At 51.0% G+C, this 21,574-nt stretch overlaps 2 protein-coding genes across 2 annotated transcripts in view; both read left to right on the plus strand.

The window, feature by feature from the left end:
- Positions 1-5,589, plus strand: part of TNPO2 (transportin 2) — a 15,546-nt gene extending 9,957 nt beyond the window's left edge. Inside the window, exons 13-25 of the mRNA XM_006900802.1 lie at positions 1,074-1,299; positions 1,508-1,679; positions 2,161-2,247; positions 2,332-2,439; positions 2,543-2,701; positions 3,396-3,483; positions 3,674-3,772; positions 4,268-4,363; positions 4,661-4,766; positions 4,924-5,023; positions 5,106-5,180; positions 5,283-5,410; positions 5,500-5,589. Coding sequence (XP_006900864.1) covers positions 1,074-1,299; positions 1,508-1,679; positions 2,161-2,247; positions 2,332-2,439; positions 2,543-2,701; positions 3,396-3,483; positions 3,674-3,772; positions 4,268-4,363; positions 4,661-4,766; positions 4,924-5,023; positions 5,106-5,180; positions 5,283-5,390 — 1,424 coding nt within the window. The 3' untranslated portion in view covers positions 5,391-5,410; positions 5,500-5,589. The remainder of the gene's footprint in view (positions 1-1,073; positions 1,300-1,507; positions 1,680-2,160; positions 2,248-2,331; positions 2,440-2,542; positions 2,702-3,395; positions 3,484-3,673; positions 3,773-4,267; positions 4,364-4,660; positions 4,767-4,923; positions 5,024-5,105; positions 5,181-5,282; positions 5,411-5,499) is intronic.
- A 10,735-nt stretch (positions 5,590-16,324) lies between these two features.
- Positions 16,325-21,574, plus strand: FBXW9 (F-box and WD repeat domain containing 9). The gene is made up of 10 exons (XM_006900803.1): positions 16,325-16,727; positions 17,952-18,091; positions 18,170-18,298; positions 19,751-19,863; positions 19,947-20,038; positions 20,718-20,866; positions 20,951-21,064; positions 21,186-21,275; positions 21,362-21,427; positions 21,500-21,574. The coding sequence occupies exons 1-10, from the start codon at positions 16,325-16,327 to the stop codon at positions 21,572-21,574; spliced, it is 1,371 nt and encodes a 456-aa protein (XP_006900865.1).

Here is a 21,574-nt window from a genome sequence, read left to right on the forward strand (position 1 = left end):
TTAACCCTTTCCAGGATGAATCTGTTTGTTTTCCTAGCAGTCCATGGTATTCGCAGTACTCTTCTCCAGCACCACAGCTCAAAGGCATCAATTTTCTTTCTGTCCTCCCTGGTCATTGTCCAACTCTCTGATGCATAACAAGTGATTGCAAAGACCATGGCCTGTATCAGACTCACCTCAGTCTCCAGAGAGACACCATTGCTCTTCAGTACTTTGGAGAGGTCCCTAACAGCAGACTTTCCCATGGCAGTGCACCTTTTACTTTCCTGGCTACTGATGCCAAGAGTGTTGACTGTGGAGCCAAGCAAACTGAAGCTGTGAACAATCTCAGTCTCTTCATCATCCATCCTGATGCTGCCAGTTGGTCCAGTGGGTTTTTAGAGGCAATAAATCACCTAAGAGGAGATTACCTATCCTTCTCCTGGGGAGCAGCTGGTAGGTTCAAACCACATACCTCTGGGATTGCAGCGTGACCTCTTACCGCTAGGCTGTAAGTCAAAAACTACTTCCCTGCAGTGGAAATTCACAAATTGGTTACAGGCATCGCGTGAGATCTCTTCAGTATTCAGGCCTGTCACCAATCTTAAAAGCATTTAAGAGGGGAAAAAAAATTATTTAAGAAAAAGGTTTCTTTGCATGACATGCAATCAAGTTGCTTGATGTTAATTAAGAAATCAAACCTTCTGGTGTTGAGTGAATGGATTCTGGTTCCTGGAGACCATACATCAGGTTTCTGATGCTGTAAGTTTTCAATGGGAGGTAACGGCCTCGTTTTTCTCCTTTGATGAAAGAGTGACCAGATAGCTGACTGCATGGTTGCGATGGATGGATCGGACACAGTGACATAGGCTTGGTCTGGTACTGTTTTCAGTACTGACCAGTCACTGCTTGTGTGTGACTAGGTGAAAGTTTTAAATTCTGAGCCTCACCTTCCCTGTCTGTCAGATGAGATTGATCCCCTTCCCCAGAAAGTAGGGTGTCGTGGGCCTTGAGCTGGGAACTTAGCTGCGCTCCGGCACTGGTAGGGTTGTGCCCTGGCCCCACAGCCCCTTTCTGTCTGCTGGCCCCTGCAGGTTGCATGCAGGGCATGGTGCCCTACCTGCCTGAGCTGATCCCACACCTTATCCAGTGCCTGTCGGACAAGAAGGCCCTGGTCCGCTCCATCGCCTGCTGGACACTGAGCCGCTATGCCCACTGGGTGGTCAGCCAGCCACCTGACATGCACCTCAAGCCCTTGATGACCGAGCTGCTCAAACGCATCTTGGATGGCAACAAGAGGGTACAAGAGGCAGCCTGCAGGTGACTCTTGACCCCTAGCCCTGTGACCCGTCCCCATGCAGTTGATGGCCCTCTGGGAAGTGATGATACACGTGACCCTTGACAATACGCTGATTCTTTGGTATTCGTACTGACTGATCCCGAGGGCCATCTCTGCTGACTCCACACCTGGCCGCCGTGGCCTGGGCAGCTGCTTACGGAAGCCCCTTCCTGCCCTCCCTCCCCCCAGTGCCTTTGCCACCCTGGAGGAAGAAGCCTGCACAGAGCTGGTGCCCTACCTCAGCTACATCCTGGACACCCTCGTCTTCGCCTTCGGCAAATACCAGCACAAGAACCTGCTCATCCTCTACGATGCCATCGGCACCCTGGCTGACTCCGTGGGCCACCACCTCAACCAGCCGGTGAGACCCCATATTGGCTCCCCTCCTCCCGATCCCCAGGCCCCTCCACAACCAGTGACCTGGCGGTGACCCCGTGTCACATGCCAGGGATGTGGCCATGACCTCGCCAAGCAGACAGACAGACCCGGCCCCTGCCCTCGCCCTGCTCTCACAGTCTAGTGGGGGAGACAGACAGTTACGAGACAGTGTGGTAAGTGCTGTGTCGGGGAAGGCTCAGGGCCTGTGGGAACCAGGAGGCGCTGACCCAGGCTCTGAGGAGGGGGGGGTGGGCTGGGGAGGAGTGTGGGGACACCTGGTGAGAAGGCACCAGGAAAGACCTGGACATCCATCTGACCGGTGTGGCCTTCCAGGGGTCCATGGGCCAGGCTCAGGAGCCTAAACCTTATTGCCTGGCTGATGGATGTCTCTGAGTCACGGAGCCCCACCAGCTCTTAGGTCACCACCCCACCCAGGGGGCCCCAAATTCTTCCTTCCTCTCCAGGAATACATCCAGAAGCTGATGCCCCCACTGATCCAGAAGTGGAACGAGCTCAAGGATGAAGATAAGGACCTCTTTCCGCTGCTAGAGGTAAGTGGGGTCAAGGGGTCCCCTCATCCCTGGCCCCCCCCCAGCCCTCCTAGATGTCACCACTTCTGTCTTCCTCTCCACCAGTGCCTGTCATCTGTGGCAACGGCCCTGCAGAGTGGTTTCCTGCCCTACTGCGAGCCCGTTTACCAGCGCTGTGTCACTCTGGTGCAAAAGACACTGGCCCAGGCCATGGTGAGGCTGCCCCACCTCTGCCTCCTCCCTGAGGTCGTCTCTGCTGCTCCTCGGCCCTGGCCGCCTTTCCTCACCACCCTTCCCTGCCCTCGTCTTGGCCCAGATGTACAGCCAGCACCCTGAGCAGTACGAGGCCCCTGACAAGGACTTCATGATTGTGGCCCTGGACCTGCTCAGTGGCCTGGCCGAGGGCCTGGGGGGCCACGTGGAACAGCTGGTGGCTCGCAGCAACATCATGACGCTGCTCTTCCAGTGCATGCAGGTTGGTGGACACGCGCTGACAGCCATGGTCCCGCCTCCCAGCGGCCGTGGTCCCGCCTCCCAGCGGCCGTGGTCCCGCCTCCCAGCGGCCGTGGTCCCGCCTCCCAGCGGCCGTGGTCCCACCTCCCAGCGGCCGTGGTCCCTCCTCCCAGCGGCCGTGGTCCCGCCTCCCAGCGGCCGTGGTCCCGCCTCCCAGCGGCCATGGTCCCGCCTCCCAGCGGCCCAAGGTGCTGAGCAAGTGGGCCAGCCTGAGGGCAGCTGGAGCGCTAATTATGCCCTAATACAACATAGAGGAAAGAGGCCCAATAGAGTGGCTTCCCATAATTTCTTAAAAAAGAGATTCAGGTTAAGATGTGAGTAAAAACTTATTAAAAAGCGAACATGTTTAATGATACAATAACACCAGGCCCTTCCATGTCACTCTTCCCCTGAGGGAGAGGGTGGGCAGCGATGGCAAACCCACTGTAAGCAGACCCTGAGCGTGGTGCTCACCACTCTCATCTCCACTGAGCTCTGGAGGGGTGCCAGCGTCCTCAGGTTACAGATACGGGACCTGAGGCTGAAAGAGATGGCCCTGAGCCTGGCAGTATCAGGAAGGGTGCCATGGGCTGGGGGATGAGTTGGGACCAGGTTGGGAATGGAGGCAGGGGTGTGGGCCTAGGGACCTGCGGTGCTGACCCTGTTCTTAACGCCAGGACTCCATGCCCGAAGTTCGGCAGAGCTCTTTCGCCCTCCTGGGAGACCTCACCAAAGCCTGCTTCATTCATGTCAAGCCCTGCATTGGTATGATCACCATCTTGTCCTTGACCCATGACCCCCAACCCCTGCCTCAAGTGATGGAAAAAAGACCTGGGAGGACCATGACCGAAATGGGTTGTATTCGTACTGTCTGATGAGGCTTGCCTGGCCAGGATCTGGGGGCTCACCCCAACTGACCCTGCTGTTCAGCACCAACCTCCCTTTCTCCCACCAGCTGAGTTCATGCCCATCCTGGGCACCAACCTGAACCCCGAATTCATCTCAGTCTGCAACAATGCCACCTGGGCCATTGGCGAGATCTGCATGCAGATGGGTAAGTAACCCTCCCCCCTGGCTGTTGCTGGCTGAGGTCTGACTGACTGGTCTCCTCAAGACCAATTCAGTACTCTGGAAGGTTCCACTTGGGAGGGCTGAGACAACATCTCTGACCATTTCCCTCAGGACAGGGTCAGTGGTTAAGAAAGGCCCGAGAGGCAGGAGTGGAGGGCTGTTCTGAGGGGGGTTGCAAATGGCCCTTAGGGATTGGTTGAAAGATTTTGGATTGCTTTTTCCCCTAAGGGAGATTTGGAAGTGTGGTGTCACTGTCGTGTTCAGTGGTGAATGAACTTGGCCCCTCATGTTTGAGGGTTATCTGAGTTCCCTGGTTTGGACCAGCTGGAGAAAGTGTTCCCCCTCTACTAGTTCTGATCAGTCAGTCTCTAGTTGAAACCCAGGTTAACAAGTGAGAGGGGCCTGAAGGGGTGGGGCAGTACCCAACTGGCCTAAAGTGGGTGGAGACAATGTGGGGTTCAAACCAGCCAATCCACAGGGGCAGAGATGCAGCCATACGTGCAGATGGTCCTGAACAACCTGGTCGAGATCATTAACCGACCCAACACACCCAAGACGCTGCTGGAAAACACAGGTGGGCATTAGGGCCACCCCCACAATGCCCACCCATTAGAGTGGGGCTCTGGGCTGAGAGGGAGTGTTAAGGAAAGGCCTTGGCAAAGAACCAGGGAGAGGTGTCTGCAGGGATGGGGGGGGGATTCTGGAAGTTGTCAAAGAAGAAATGTCACTCTAGTTGGGAGACCCTGGCTGGGCCACACTTGTGCCCAGGTGGCCTGGGAGGTACCATTCCTTTGGGGTCCATGGGGCGGGGCTTGGTGCCTCATGCCAGAGGCCCCGCCACGTACCGTCCCGGGGCCACTCGGGGTTTCAGGTCGCCTGACGAGTCCCTCTGCCATTCCAGCCATCACCATCGGCCGCCTGGGCTACGTGTGCCCCCAGGAGGTGGCACCCATGCTGCAGCAATTCATCCGGCCTTGGTGCGTGCGTGGGGCCTGTTGTATGGAGGGCTGGACAGTGGTGGGTGGGATAGGCCTGGCCAGTTCCCTGCCCTACACTTGCCCGGCCCCACCATCTCTCGGAACACACCCCCGCTTCTAGTCCCACCTGACATGCCACTGCTCACCTTCCTCGCAGGTGCACGTCCCTCAGGAACATCAGGGACAACGAGGAGAAGGACTCTGCCTTCCGAGGCATCTGCATGATGATAGGCGTCAACCCTGGGGGTGTCGTGCAGGTTGGGGCCGCTGGGCTCAGAGGGAAGGTGCTGGGGCTGGTTTTGGGCGGCCCCTCACACGGGACCCGTCATCACATTTCAGGACTTTATTTTCTTCTGCGATGCTGTAGCCTCCTGGGTGAGCCCAAAGGATGACCTCCGGGACATGTTTTATAAGGTTAGACCCAGAAGGGAGCAGGAAGAAGTCCTCTGGGAGGGGAGGCCGGGCTTCCGGCTCTGGCATCCCTGATCCTGTGGGCCCCTTGCTTGTTTTGTGCAGATTCTCCACGGTTTCAAAGACCAAGTTGGAGAGGAGAACTGGCAGCAATTCTCAGAGCAGTTCCCACCACTGCTAAAGGAGCGGCTGGCTGCCTTCTATGGGGTCTAGACGGGCATCAGGACTGCCAGGTGAGGCCGTGGGCAAGGGGCAGGGCTGCACCGCCCCCCGCCCCTGGGCACTGAGGGACAACCCTAATCCTCCTCTTCTGCCCTTCCAGGTTTCTGTTTGCGTCATCATCAGAGGGGTTGCCGGGAGCGCGCTGCGTCCAGAAGTCACCGTGCCCTGGTCAAGGGGGGTTAGGGAGGAGGAAGTGGGACCCAAAACCAGACACCTACCCCGTCCTTCTACCTGCTGCGCTGGGCCTGTCTGGCTGGGGGGCGGGCAGGTGGATGGGGCCTCCGCGATCATCCTACAAACAGGGGGAGGGGGGTGGGAGTTCTTGGTGGGCAAAGGCCCCCGATCGTCTCAGGCAGGCCACTCGGGCCAGCCATGTGGGAGGGAGGACTCAACACGACCGACCTTAATCCAGGTTAGGATGAGGAAAGGGGGAGCAGGAGGGGAGGGGGGTCCTTGTAGAGACACGTACACTCACACGTATACACGTGGCCACACATGTGTGGGTGCTGCAGCCACCCCACCATTCCCCCGACTGCATGGAGACAGTAGAATTAGTGAACCCCTGAGTTAACCCATAAGGCCTTCCGTGTAACCTTCATCTAGAGTTTAAGAAGCTTCTGCCGTTTTGCCAGAATTGGCGGTGATTGGGGAGGGCTGGGTGGGTTGGGGGGCCTCTGCCAGGACCCCGGGGCGGGGGGAGGACGGCCATTCTGGGGCCACTTAGTCAGCACGTGCACGCTTGGGACCTGCTCAGCAAAATCCTGCCCACTGTGGCAGCCGCAGCCGGTATCTCCATTTTTGCGCTGTCCCGGCCAGCAGGTCAGGAGGGGCTGGAAGCGCTGGCCTGAGGTGGCCTTACCCCGCTGCCCGGTGCTCCAGCAGCTTCTGAAGACGCTGGCTGGGACCTTGTCTTAAAGAGAGCAAGCTGGGGCAGCCAGAGCTGCTAGCGCCTACGCCTCTCTCCACAGCCCCTTCAAGGGCAGTTAACCTGTGCTTCTGAGAGCCCTAGGCTCAAATTCCAGGCCTGAATTTTAACCCGAGGGCTGGTGCACGGGCATTCAGTGGACAAAGGTTGAGGACAAAGGCTTCGGCCTTTTCACCAGGGAGGAAATCAAAAGCCTGGAAGTGGGGGAAAGTGGTGGATTCCCTGTCCCCCGTTCTGTCCCCCTGGAACTTTCTGCTCATCACAGCTTCCCTGCTGCTCCCTGTGGGCCCAGAGACTCCACTCTAAATGGGCAACGAACCCAGAGATTGTTGGGTCCTGGTGGGAGGGGCTTCCCAGTCAACACGGTTTCTTCCAGGTTCAACTTGGCTGGGAAACCAAGCCAGAAACCTAACTTTCCTTTTTATTCTCATCTGCTTTCTACTCCTTTTGGGGGCCCCTTATGTTTTGGGGATTTGACTGAAGCCTGCTACATCCATCCGTCAGACCCCTGCACCTACCCACCTCCATCCTAGCCCTGTGTTCTCTCAAACAGGGTTAAGCCCTGCTTCTGTTCCAAGGGCCATCTACTGCACATTCCATAAACTCAGTCTTTTTGTTTTATTTGTTTTGGCTTTTTTTCACCCCCTGTGAAACTTGAGCAGGTCTCTGGAAGCCATTTATAAAGGGAAAAAAAAACCCTGTTTTGATACCATTTAATTTTCTGGTAAATCCAGTTGTGTGGAGCACCCTCCGCTGGGTCTTGGAGTGTGCGGGTGGGTTGGCTGATGGAATGTGTACCCCCCTTTACTGTGATGGGGATGGGGGTTCAGCCATCTTCAGGGAAGGGGAGCCTTGTTCTAGTTTTCCTTTTAAGAAAATGATTTAATTTAAAAATTTCTCTTTGGTTGGTTTTTGCAAAACGAAGTTTTAGCTTCTCAACCTTCTCCCCATCCCAAGCTGTGGACCCTGCCTGGCCTCGATCCGCAGTCCTTTTGGCCATATTTTTTGCATCCCTTTCTCCCATCCCTTCCCTCTGCGGGCTGCCAGGGCTGTCCATTACCGTGCTGTGCTGGGGATTGGCGCCCGAGGCGGCGTGTGATTCCACTTGTGTAGAACTTTGTTGAGTAAAGATCAGTTTCTTGTGAAACCCTTAATCTTCATTTGGTGTCCTGTGTCTTTGACTTTGTGGAGAAGGGCTGTGGCTAGAAACTTTAGAAATACAAATGCACAAAATTTTGGATCTCTAACAGCTGGAGAGTGAGAGGGCAGACCTTAGCCAGGCACATGGCATAGGGCCCCCAAGCTTCTGCTTCCGTCCTTGTCAAAACGAGATGGTGAATGAGATATTGTTATATGCCCTTGAGTCGCCTGTGACTCACAGCGACCCTGAATCCTGAACCAGTCACTGAGTCAATTCATCTCATCTGGAGTCTTCTCTCCTGCACTGTCCCTTCACCCTTCAAAGCATGACATCCTCCAAGGACTGGTCCCTCCTGAGCACATGCCCAGAATATGTGAGATGGAGTTTCAGAATCCTATACTCCGAGGAGCAGCCTGCTTTCACCTTCTCCAGGGCATGCATAGCAAGTAATTGTGAAGACCGTGACCTGAACCAGGTGGGTCTTTGTTTCTAGTCTGACATTGTAAATGGGAAAGGTGAAGATTAAATGTCATGTAAATGAAAGCTTTACACTGTTTGTCTTCAGCTGTCTGCATAGTTAACTCTGGGCAGGTGAGAAATGTTTATATGAGGATAACCCTAGTACCAGGGGGCCAAAGACACCTCATTGTGACAGTTACTGAGCGGAAATGCCTTGAGCAACTTGAGCTCTGAGTGCATTTCCAGATCAGATCTGTGAAATGCTTTGCTGTTAGTGATGGGATAGTTGCCGTACACCCTGAAGTTAGTGCCACTATTAAACAAGTTTACACACCAACCACTCATGGCAAAGGTGAAGAAACTGAAGATTGTTACAGTTTCTGCAGTCTAAAATTGAGTAAATGCAGTCAGGAAGGATTGATAATTCCTGGTGATCTAAATAGGAAAGTTTGAAAAGGAAAAGGAGACAGTGCTAGCACTGTGTGGTGGAATCCTGAAAGATAATGAACTTAGCCATTGGAAAGAATCTTTTTTAGCAGCACAAATGCATATTACACCTTGCCTCATAGAAAACATGAAGATTACTACCTAAAGAAAGACATGCTGTCGGCTTGACTATGACTCAGCAACCCTGCCCTTTGCTGTGCCATCCTGTCTCCGACAAGCTTGAACCTGTTACAGTGGTGACAGTCACCATGTCGATCCTTCTTTCTTACACTGACCCTCCACCTTTCCAAATACATCTTCCAACGATTGGCCATAGAAGACTGGTATGTGTTGAGTTGCCTGCAATTGATAACCCGACTCAAGTGACCCTATGTACAACAGCTCTGCAGCCTGCCCTGTCCTGAGCCAGTCTCACTGACTCTGACACACCTACCCCCATTGTTCTTGTTACTGTATTAATCCGTCTTAACTGGGATCCTCTCCTGCACTGACCCTCCACCTTTCTGAACATGATGTCTTCCTCCAAGGACTGGTCCCTCCTGACCGCATGCCCAAAGTATGTGAGATGGAGCTTCAAAAGAACCTCACCTCCAAGGAGAAACTTGCTTTACCCTCTCTGAGAAAGATCTATTTGTTTTCTTGGTCGTCCAGGGCATGTTGAGTACTCTCCAGCACCACAACTCAAAAGGCATCGATTCTTCTGTCATCCTTAGTCATTGTCCAGAAAGTGCTTCCTACAGAAGGTGTTAAAGCTCAACATCAAGAAGACAAACATTTTCACCATCAGGCCAATTGGCAGCACCGTGATTGATGGAAAAGACATTGAGGTTGTTAACAATGACAGCTTGCTTGGCAGCTCCACAATCAACACTCTAGGCACCATCAGTCAGGAAATCAGAAGATGAATTACATTAGGAAAATATGCTGTCAGGGGCCTCTCCAGAGTACTGAGAAGCAATGAAGTCACTCGAGAGACTAAGGTGCATCAGATCCAGGCCATGGTCTTCGCAATTACTTGTGTTGTTTCAGAGAGCTAGACAGTGATTAGCGAAGACAGGCTCAATATCAGAACAAAGGCAGGGGCTGTCCAAGGAATAGGTGTACTCAGACAACCCTGAGTTGAAACTGAAGCAGAATCCATGAGAACCAAGGTGTGGCTTTCTGTCTGCCAAGTTTAGAGACCATCTTAAGAAGTTTCCCACTCTGGATACAAGTGATCAAATACTAGACAAGTTGTGAGATGACATAAAGGATGTATTACTAGGAAAAGGTCATGAAAAAGAAGACTCAAACTAGTTTTTTCAACAGACCAGATAAAAAAGGGAAGTGAAGACAGAACTGATTTCAAAGGATGGCTTGAAAAGACTATTATGGGTAGTTTACAGTTCAGTTCCTAACTGTCTTGGAGAATGTGTAGGTAAATCAGAACAAGTGTATGCAGTTCTTAAGGCTCACAAGCTTGTCAAGGGTACAAACACAGCACGTTAAGATGGTTGTGGTTAAAACTAGTATGATCCCAGAGGTGAACGGTTCGAATCCACCAGATGCTCTGCCGGGTAAGGAGGGACAATCTCCTCCTGTACCAGTCAGATCTGATTTGACGGTACACACACAAAAAAATAATAAAAAAAATTTAAAAAAAAAGTTTAAAAAAAAAAAAACTAGTATGAGCACAGTAATTTAAAGTTGAGGGTAAACTTTGAAGAATAAGCAGGATGTTTGTAACCTCGGGGTAATGTGCTAAGACCTGGTGTTCAAAAACCAAAAAAGAACACCCTCAGCTCAAGAACTGAAGGGGGCGGGGGGAAAGACCTGAATTTGCAATATTGGAGGATTCTATAGGCTCAAGAGTATCAGATTATGAGCATGGCACAGGGTAGGACAGGGTTCAGATCTTTTGTTCATAGGGGCACTATGAGGCACCTAACAACATGGTCAACATTGAATGGCAGATGTATCAAAAGAAGGTGGGATACGTAGTACCAAAAATTGGCTTTATTATAGGAAGTAGAATCTAATCAAGAGAATATATAAGGAAGAAGACCAGCAACACTAAAGGCTTGGGTGAAAACAAGGCTTTAGGAATTTGAGTAACAATTGACATGTATCAGCAAATGTTTGCAATATTGGAAGCACTGAGCTAGCTCTCAAGGCCAAGAAACCTGGAGAACTAACTGAAAGATCTATAGACTTTTGTGCCTGACCCACAAAAGGGTAAGCAAAGAGAATGTGGAAATTATCAAGCAGTATCATTAATATCACATGCAAATAAAACAAGATATTTAAAAAAAACAGTTGTTTCAGTGCATGGACAGGGAATTGTCAGAAACTTAAATTGGATCCGAAAATAATGTGGCGTGAAGGATATCACTGCTGATGTCGGATGGATCTTGGCTGGAAGAATCTTGGTAGAAAGATGGTTACCTGTGTTTTATTGTTTATGCAGAAGCAGTATACGGCTCACAAACTACAGATAACGTTGCAAAGACCGGGGATTCTAAAACACTTTATGTATATAGACCAAACAAAACAAGGGCTCCTTCTGCCGAAGGGCTATGCATACTGAGCAGGTAATGAAGAAGCTGGATTGTATGAAAGGTTTGTTGATTGTATGAAGGTTGTTAGCTGCAATCTCCAGTTCATGACAGTCTCCTTACTGTCCTTAGTCTCCAGACTGACATCATTGCTCTTCAGTACTCTGGAGAGGTCCCTGACAGCAGATTTTCCCAATGCAATTTGTCTTCTGATTTTCTGGCTGCTGGTGTTGATTGTGGAGCCAAACAAGCTGAAGCTGCTAATATTCTCAACAATCTTCACTATCATGATAGATAACTGCCAATCGGCCCAGTGGTGAGAATCTTTGTTCTCTTGATATTAAACTTCAATCCATATTGAAGGCTGCAGTCCTTGACTTTCTGCAGCAAATGCTCAGAATCTCCTCAGCTTCTGCAAGCAAGATTGTGTCATCTGCATAACAAAGGTTACTGATGAGTCTTCTTCCAATCCTGATGCCACATTCCTCCTGATAGAGCCCAGCCTACTGGATGATCTGTTCCACATATAGATTGAAAAGGTACAGAGATAGGATGCATCAGTGACATACACCTTTCCTGATTGTGAACCATGCAGTGTTTCCTAGCTGTGTTCTGACAACTACCTCCTGGTCTAAATAGAGGTTTCACATAAGCACAACCAAATATTCTTGTTCTTCTCAGAGTTAGCCACAGTTTGTTCTGATCCGCAGAGTCAAACAGAAGGACAGACATTCCTCTGGTACTTTGCTTTCAGTCAAGATCTGTACCCTGCACCATTTCTTCTCCCCTCCTCCCATTTCTTTAGTCTTTTTCATTCACTGCCCAATTTCCACATGCATATGAAACAACTGAAAATACCATGCCTTGCTTTCGTCAGACCTGTCTTAGTCTTTGACAGCCTTGCTCTTTAGCACTTAAAAGAGGTCCTCAACACATTTGTCCAATGTAATACATCTTGACTTCTCGCTTGCTGCTTTTGTGGGTGCCAGCTGTGGATTCAAGTAAAATGAAATACTTGACAATTCCAGTCTTTCTCCATTGATTATAATGTTGCTTATTGGTCCACTTGGCCAGTATTTCTTTCCCATTTAAGTTGAGGTATAACTCATACTGAAGGCTATAGCCTTTTCTCAGTAATTGCTTCAAGTCCTCTTCACTTTCAGAAAGCTAGATTGTGTCATAGCACAACCCAGGCTATTCATGAGTCTTCTTCCAATCCTGGTGCTGCGTTTTTCATACAATCCAGCTTCTTCATTACTTGCTCAGTATACATATTGAACAGGTATGGCAAAAGGATACAGGCAAAAGGATGCACAACTTTCTGATTTTAAACCATGCCTTATTTACTTAGTTTATTTGAATGACTCTTCGTCCATGTACAGGTTCCACATGAACATAATTAAGTATTCTGGAATTTCCATTCTGTTCAGTGTTATCTAATATTATGATCCACAAAGTGAATGCCTTTGCTTAGCCAACGAAACACAAGTAAATAGCTTTTTCATATTGCTTCCCAAGATCATTCTGATACTATCAGTGATAACCTTTGTTCTACAGCATCTTCTGAATCCAGCTTGAGTTTCTGGCAGTTGATCTACTGCTCCAGTCATTTTTAATAGTTTTTGGCAGGATTTTACTTGCATGTAATAGTACTAGTGGGAGAAGGATGGGTGATCTCCTCCCGTACACTTAACTGCCTCTGAAAACCTGCTGGAGGGTCAGACATGGGTTGGTCCAATCCTACGGTACACAACAACAACAATAGTAATTATTTTGTTTTGTTTTAAATTTTTTTAAAAAATAATGACATTGGTAACTCATTAATACACTTGTACCAGGAAACTAGGAGACATATTGCATTGGAGAAAGCTGCAGTTAGTGATCTCTCCAAATGATTGAGGTGTCAGGTTGTCAGTTTGAGGACTAAGGTGTGTCTGATCCAGCCCATAGTCTTTTCATTCACTTGCTGTGCATCTGAGAGCTGGACAATGAATAAAGGTGACAGAAGGGTTGATGCCTTTGAGCTGTGGTGTTGGACAATATCCATGGACTGTCAGAAAAACAAAGAAATACATCTTGGAGAAGATGCAGCTAGAGTGCGCCTTGGAGAAAAAGATGGTGAAGCTTTGTCTCACATACCTTGGGCATGTTGCTTTGCTGTTTTTAGGTGGTTGAGTACAACCTATGTGAACCCTGTTCTACTCTGGGCCATCCTCAGACTTCCTCACACATTAGAGCCCATTGTGGCAATGGCAATCACTGTGACAATCTACTTGGTTGAGGGTCCTCCTTTCCTTCACTGACCCTCTACCTTTCTGAGCATCATGTCCTTCTCCAAGGAACACTAGCACCCTCTCCTCCACTCATAGTAGGTGACTGAAAAGACCATGGCTTGAATCAGACACACCTTAGTCCTCAAACGGACATCATTACTCCTCAATAATTTGGAGAGGTAACTTACTGCAGACACATCTCCTGATTTCCTGACTGGTAGGACCAAGGGTGTTAATTGTGAATCCAAATAAGATTAAGTCATTGACAGTTTCAATCTTCTCTCCATTTAATTTGATGTAGCCTATCAGTCCAGTGGTAAGAATCTTTGTTTTCTTGACATTGAGATGCAATGCATAGTTGAAGTCTGCATTATTTGATCTTCTGCAACAAGTACTTACAGTCCTCACTTTCAGCAAGGAAGGTTGTGTCATCTGCATAATGCAGGTTATTTATGAGTCTCCCTCTGATTCTAATGCCACATTCCCCTTCACAGAGTCCAGCTTCTCGAATAATTTGTTTAGTATATGGATTTAATAGGTATGGAGAGAGAACACAACCTTGACAAACTTCCTTCTTAATTTTAAACCATGTGAGGAGAGACTGGTCCTTGGAGAGGGACATCATGCTTGGGAGGGTGGAGGGACAGCACAGGAGAGGAAGGCCCTCTATGAGGTGGATTGATTCAGTGACTGGGATAATTGGGATGGGAGTGTCAGAGACAGTGCGATTGGCACAGGACAGAGCAGAGTTTAGGGCCGTTGTACATAGGGTCGCTATGAGTCGCAAGCGACTCGACGGCACATAACAACAACAGTGTTTCTTTGCTCTGTTCTCACAACAGCCTCTGTCTAGGTATAGGTTTGCATGAGTACAATTAAGTGCTCTGGGATTCCCATTCTTAGCAAATGTTAGCTATAACTTTGTTCTGATCCACACAGTCAAATGCCTTTGTATAGTCAATAAAGCATACATAGACATTCTTCTGGTGCTCTTTACTTTCAGCCAGGATCCATCTGATAGCAGCAATGATATCCCTGGTGCCATGTCCCTTCTAAATTCTGCTTCAAGTTTGGCATTTCCGTACCTATGTTCAGTTCTAGCCGTTTTTGAATGATCTTCAGCAGTATCTTGCTTGCATGTGATACTCATGTTATTGTCCAATAGTTTCCACATTCTGTTGACTCACCTTTCTTGGTAATAGGAACAAATATGGACCTCTTCCAATTCATTGGCCAGACAGGTGTCCTCTAAATTTCCTGGTACAAACTAGTAAGTGCATCCAAGGCTGCATCTGTTAACTGAAACAAGTAAATTGGTATCCCATCAACTCCTGGGGCCTTATTTTTTGCCAATGCGCTCAATGCAACTTCCACTTCTTCCTTCATTACCATTGGCTCCTAATCATATGATACTTCCAGGGCATGTTGCTGGAAGAGGCTATTCCTCGGAGAGGGATATCATGGTTGGAAAGATGGAAGGTTGGCAAAGCAGAGGAAGATCCTCAACTAGATGTATTCAGAAGTGTGAGGATGTCCTAAATGAAGATAGGATTCAGGTCTGTTGTTCATAGGATTGCTATTGTTCATAGGTTGCATATTCAAATAGATGACACCTAACAACCACCATTCCGGACGTCTGGATTTTTCTGCATATATTCAACAAATAATGTATATATTCTAGTGATGACACACAACAGCAAAACAGAAGTGCTGTGTACTATGTTGTGGTGTTGATATGTGCCATTGAGTCGATTTCAACTCATAGCGACCCTATGTACATGAGCCCTAAACGCCATTCTATCCTATGCCAACCTCACCATCTCAAACACACTCATTCCCACCACTCTAGTCACAGAATCAATCCATCTCATCGAAGGTCTTCCTCTCCTTCGCTGACCCTCCACCCTGCCAAACATGATGTCCCTCTCCAAGGACTAGTCCCTCCTTGCAACATGCCCAAAGTATGTCAGACGAAGCTTCAGCATCCTTGACTCCAAGGAGCATTCTGGTTTCACCTTCTCCAGGTCAAACCTGTTTGTTCTCCTGACTGTCCATGGTATATTCAACACTCTTCTCCAGCACCAAAGCTCAAAGGCATCAATTCTCTATCACCCCTATTCACTGTCCAACTCTTCGATGCATAGCATGTAATTGTGAAGACTATAGCCTGGATCAGGCACACCTTAGTCTCCAGCCTGATGTCGTTGCTCTTCAGTACCCTTGAGAGGTCCCTCACAGCTGACTTTCCCAATGCAATTAATCTCCTGATTTCCTGGCTCCTGTTACTAAGAGTGTTGACTGTGTAGCCAAGCAAATGAAAGCTGTTAACTCTCTCAATGTCTTCACCATCCATAGTGATGCTGCCAATTGACCCAGTGGTGAGACTCTTTGTTTTCTTGATGTTGAACTTCAATCCATATAGGAGGCTGCAGTCCTTGACCTTCTGCAGCAATCGCTTCAGGTCCTCCTCAATTTCAGGAAACAGGGTTGTGTCATCTGCATAATGCAGGTTGTTGATGACTCTTCCACCAATCCTGATGCCACATTCCTCCTCGTACAGCCCAGCGTCTCAGAGGATCTGTTCTGCATACAGATTGAAAATGTAGATTTATAATATATATGGGGAAAATGTTCAGGAAATGTGGCGGTATTCGACATGCTCTGGGAAAGCCATGAAATTGTGTTGTGTGAAGAGTCCAGCAGAGGGAACAGCCAGTGCTGTTGTGAGATGATTTGTGTGGATCAGTTAATATTGCCGTCTGGCCTGTTTAATCAGTACTATTTTCAATCATTCATAGTATTTCTCTAAGGTCTATGTGCAGTGTAATGTTTCTGGCTCTGGAAAAGGAGAGAATCGTGTTTGGCAGCCCCAGACTGCCATCCCGTTTTGTTAGCTCAGCGTCACCTGAAAGAGGTGTCTTCGACAAAGCTCCGTTTATCTGAAAAGTACATGAATGAAGAATCTGTACTTTCCAGCCAGTGGTCACAGCATCTGCAGAGCAAGATCTTTCCAGCAAGCCAGCCTTTGACAAGTGAGGCAGTTGCACCCACTAGGTCAGCGAGCAAAACGTCATCAGGATGCGCCGGAAGCGCCCGCACGCTGCCTAGGAGACAAGACGCCGCCCGGCCGCGCCCACTGGGCCGCCATGGAGCTGTCTCCCGGGCCAGGCGAGGCTCTCCACATTGTGGACGACGACTCGGACCCGGAGCCCGACTCCGACGCTCAGGCCGAGGCCTATGTGGCCCGCGTGCTGACTCCGCCGAAGGCGGGCCTGGAGCCCGTGCGCGCCCCGCCGCTGCCAGTGCCCACCACGTCCCCCAGTGCCTTGGAGCCGCGGGTGACGTACAAGGTTTCGGCGGCAGGTACTCCGGGCCTGCTGAGCCTGCCCCCGGAACTCTTGCTGGAGATCTGCGCCTACCTGGACGCGCGCCTCGTGCTCCAGGTCCTGCCGCGCGTGTGCCACGCGCTGCGCGACCTCGTGCGTGACCATGTCACCTGGAGGCTCCGCGCACTACGCCGCGTCCGCGCGCCCTATCCGGTGGTGGAAGGTGCGCGCTCCTCGGGGCCAGGGGTGCGCGATCAGGTCAGGATTGGGTCTGTGGCGAGGATGACCATCGGGCGCCTGTATGCTAGGGACGCAGCCCCAGAGCGGCCTTTGTGACTGACTGCTGGCTCTGGATAGAGGCCGAGAGGTGGTTACTAATGTTACACCATATGGCGGATATTTGGAGTCCTGAGATTTTGGAAACCTAAATCTCTGGTCCTGAAAGTCCTCAGGCTTTGAGTTTGTTGATACTAAATTTCTTACCCTCGACTGACAGCTGACAAAGGAATTTGAACTCTCAGGCTGTGGGAATCTGTACTTGGCATTCAAGATAAACCTAAGAATCTTTGATCTGGAGACCTGGTGATACCAAAACCTCTGATTTCCTGAACCTTGACTTAGAAGGGAGTGAGGCCGGGACCCAACTTCTTGAACTCAGAGTAGGGTTTAAAGATTAGGATCCCTGACATCAGCCAGGACAGGTCAGCAAGCTCTGGATCTAGCTTAGGGTCTTAGGAAAGGGCAAGTGCTCATTCTTCCTGCCCCGGGAATCATGAGTCCTTGGGAGGCAGCTTGAGGAGCCCGGGAGTTCATATTGTTGATCATGAGACAGTGACTCCTTTGATCTTCAGGCCCTTGGCCCATCCTGAGTAATTAGTCAGGTGGTTGATTATCCTAATTGGAAGCTTTGATTCTGGAGAGAGTAGTGATTCTCAAGGTATTGAGCAAGTGGGCTGGACCCTTCTTGACAACCTTAATAAACACAGATACTTGAGCCTTTGGCACAGATTCCACACCTTGAAAAGGCCCCTTGATGTACAGGTACTAGTCTGAAAAATCCTTCTTTGTGTCTAGAGCAGCAGTGGGGATTAGTCAGAGGCCACAGCTCCGATGCCCAGCCTGATGAGTGTGGGGTGAGGCTATATTTCAAAGCGCCATGGCTGCTGCTGCCCTTTTCCTTAGTCACAGGCTGGGAGACTAGACCTGAGAGAGTAGTGCTGAGACCCCCATAATTGAATTTCTGGGGTAAGGATGGAGCAGTCTTAGCTCTGCCTGAGATGTGAGTGTGCAGATGAGCTCACAGTGGAGTCGGGTGAAGCATTCAGTGGGGGTTGTGTCCTGAAACTCTGGTGCTGGTGAGGCTTGCTGGAGCTGGGGTGGGACTGGCCAGCTGGTGTGGGTGGCAGGATCCCTGCCCACTAGGGAACCTACTCCTTGTGCCTCACAGAGGAGGACTTCGACTGGCCCAGCGCCTGCATTGAGCTGGAGCAGCACCTGGCGCGCTGGGCCGAGGACGGGCATCAGGCTGAGTACTTCTGCCTGCCCGATGGGCACTTTGCTTCTGTTGACTCGGTGCTGCTGCTCCAGGTGAGCTGGGTCCAGGTGGGGGCCAGGCAGAGGTGGGGCAGGCTGATCCTCAACAACACCCCCTCACTCTCCTGCCAGGACGGGGCGCTCTGTCTGTCAGGCTCCCGAGATCGCAATGTCAATCTGTGGGACCTACGGCAGCTGGGGTCGAAGCCCAGCCAGGTGCTGGTCAAAGCCCTGGGCACCCCGCCAGACAGCACTCACAAGGTGAGAGACGGAACAAGGAAGAAAACCTGCAGCTTGTGGGGTGAGGGTGGGGCTGTGGGTGGCTGTGGACATGCCAGGCCTCACATTTGGATTTTGACTCTGCCCCGGTCGGCGTGATTTTGGGTGAGATGGATGATGTCTCTGTGCCTCAGTTTTTGCTTTTGTCCTGTGGGCAGTTATGAGGATGAAGACGTTCACTGGGGATATTCATTATATGTCAGGTAAACCCCCCAAAAGGGGTCCCTAGGTGGCACAAACGGTTACGTACTCAGCTCCTCACTGCAAGGTTGGCAGTTCAAATCTACCCACAGGTCCCTCAGAAGAAAGACCTGGCTCTCTACTTCTGACATGACAAGAGAGTATGACCCAGAGGTCTCAGCCTGTGGAGTCTCACTCTGAGAGACACGAGATCACCTTGAGTTTGAATCACTTTTACAGTAACTATTCTTTGTGTATGTGTGGTTTTGGTTTTTTGGTGGTGTTTTTTTTTTAAACTATCCAGAGAGGAACACCCATAGGAATCAGCCTTGAACTTGCTGTCATTTTTTTAAAATTTATTTTATTATTTTTGTGTGAGTGTACGGTCAAATCAGATCTGACTGGTACAGGAGGAGATTGTCCCTCCTTCCCCGGCAGAGCATCTGGTGGATTCGAACCATGCGCCTCAGGTATTGTAGTTGCAGCTCCTTACCACTAGGCCACCAGAGCTCCCCTGCTGTCATTTTGTGAGCAGCAGCCCCAGAGGGTATATTTACCAGTCATTGATTTGGTCCAGTCTGGTGGCCAGGAGCTTGGGCTTGGAGCCAGACTGCTGGGCTCACATTTCTGCTCTGCTTCTTCTAGGCTGCGTGACCTTGAATGAGAGACTCTCAACTCTCTCTGCCCCAGTTTCCTTATTTGTAAAATGGGACACATCACAGTAGCTGACTCGGGGACAGGGGGGTGTTGGGTGAGGAATCAGGTGCTCCTGTTAGCTACTGAGGTTCAGCTGATGAAAAATCTGAGGGAGAAGATGTGACTTGCCTGGATCAGAGTCGTAGTGTCACTTAATCACGTGTCTTGTGGCCTTAAATCAGCATTGATGTTGAATCTCCTCAGAACTTGACGTAAACATTTAACTGGGAGGGTTGTGCTCACTCCAGGCTCTGAAGTCTGAGGGAATCGCAGAGCCCAGCACTAATCTCAGCCTGGCGCTGATTTGCTCTGGGTAGTTGGGGCCATTCTCTCCCTTCTCTGACCTTCAGTTTTATTAATAGTCTGTGAAGTGGAGATGATTATATGATGCTAGAGTTGTTGAGGAGGGAAAGCTGTGTGGCTTTGGGTGAGTCTGAGCCTCATTGCAAAACCCGAGAAGGCCACAGCCTTCCTCTCCTGGGCTCATGAGAGCCCTGAGCTAACACACAGCCAGTGAGGTGAGGCACCCTGTGTGACTTCTGTGCCCTGGTCCTGCAGGGCTGGGTGTGGTCACTGGCGGCCCAGGACCACCGCGTGTGCTCCGGCTCCTGGGACAGCACAGTGAAGCTCTGGGACATGGCGGCTGATGGGCAGCAGTTCGGCGAGATAAAGTGTGAGGGGTCAGGGGCCGGGGGGACTGGGAAGTCAGGCCTCTGGCTGGCCCCAGCCTCAGCCCCATGGTCTGTGTCTGCAGTGGCAAGGCGGCTGTGCTGTGCCTCTCCTATCAGCCTGACATCCTGGTGACGGGCACCTATGACAAGAAAGTGACAGTGTATGACCCGAGAGGTGGGCTGCGGGCCCTGGGACTGGGTGGGACAGCAGGGCTGCCCGGGATTTCAGGGGTCCTGTGGGGGAATGAGACGTTCATGGGTCTCCCAGCCTGGCCGGGATGACACATAAAGCCATGCTAATCACTCAGGTGTCCAGTGCTGTGATGGGGGCAACACACGTGATTGCAGGGGTGCAAGAGGAAGATTCACCTCTGTAAAACTGGGACACTAAGAATAACATCAGCCCCACTGGATTAGTGGGGAGATAGTGATGATAACAGTGACTCCACAGAGTTAATGGGTGGATTAGGTAAACGCGTATCCATAAAAGGTAGCGACTACTGCCTGGCACACTGGTCTGTTACTTTTGGTTTTTTATTTATTCTAATTGTGTTTAAGTGGAAGATCTGTGCCTTACCCGGAGCAGGGGGCAGAGGATGGAGGAGTGTCCAGTAGGCCCGCAGGTGGGGGTGTTGGTCTGCCCTGAGAGGAGCAGTGGGGTTTAGTCAGGAGATGGGATGGAGCCGGGGAACAGAGGCCTGAGGGGCGTGGGGTGTGAGGGGAGAGAGACGGTCTCCCGCAGGTTGGGGAGTGGAGTGGGCAGAGGCTTTTGCCAGGGAGGATGGAGGCCAGGAGGTGGAGCCGGAGCTCTGCAGCCTCTGGCCTGCTTCCTCCCTGACACACGGCCCCTGCAGCCGGCCCAGCCCTGCTGAAGAGCCGGCAGCTGCACTCGAGTGCAGTGCTGGCCTTGCTGGCCGACGACAGGCACATCATCTCGGGCAGCGAGGACCGCACGCTGGTGGTTTTCGACCGCCGGGCCAACAGTGTCCTGCAGCGACTGCAGGTGGGTGCCTCCCTGGGAACTGTGGGGACCCAGGGGCTGCGGACCCAGGGCAAGGCCTGAGCTGTCTCCCTGTCCCTCTTACAGTTGGATTCATACCTGCTCTGCATGTCCTACCAGGAGCCCCAGCTCTGGGCTGGCGACAACCAGGGCCTGCTGCACGTATTCGCTAACCACCATGGCTGCTTCCAGCTCGTTCGGGTCTGCCAAGGGCTCTGGCCTCTGGGCCTCCTTCCCTCCCCCCGGCCCTGGGTGGTGGTGGCGGGCTGGCAGCTCTTGAGAAAGCTGCACCTGAGTGCACTCACCCCTCCTCACCCTGCAGACCTTTGACGTGGGCCACAGGTCTCAGATCACAGGGATCAAACACTCGCTGGGGACTTTGTACACCACATCCACTGACAAGACCATCCGGGTGAGACCCGGGCCCTGCCCTCACCTGCCTAGAAAACACCTCTTCTCCGAGGGAGGCCTCCTTACTTCTCCCTTTGCCCCCATCAGGTGCATGTACCCACAGATCCGCCAAGGACCATCTGCACCCGCAATTACGATGAAGTGCTGAATGGGGTAAGACCTGCTCCCCACCCCCTGCCCTGGTGCCCAGTGCACTCCTGACTCCTTACGTTCCTGCCCACCCAGATCTGTGCTGAGGGCAACCTGGTGGTGGCTGCCTCCGGGGGCATGTCGCTGGAAGTCTGGAGGCTACAGGCCTGA

The sequence above is a fragment of the Elephantulus edwardii genome, unplaced genomic scaffold (genome assembly GCF_000299155.1).
Source record: "Elephantulus edwardii isolate Elephantulus edwardi_28Jun2011 unplaced genomic scaffold, EleEdw1.0 scaffold00296, whole genome shotgun sequence".
Classification (NCBI taxonomy): Eukaryota; Metazoa; Chordata; class Mammalia; order Macroscelidea; family Macroscelididae; genus Elephantulus; species Elephantulus edwardii.

Coding starts and splice junctions, on each gene's coding strand:
- FBXW9 (XM_006900803.1), top strand. CDS start 16,325: ATGGAGCTGTCTCCCGGGCCAGGCGAGGCTCTCCACATTGTGGACGAC. Junction 18,299..19,750: donor CGCCAGACAGCACTCACAAG/GTGAGAGACGGA, acceptor CTGGTCCTGCAG/GGCTGGGTGTGGTCACTGGC. Junction 19,864..19,946: donor CAGCAGTTCGGCGAGATAAA/GTGTGAGGGGTC, acceptor CTGTGTCTGCAG/TGGCAAGGCGGCTGTGCTGT.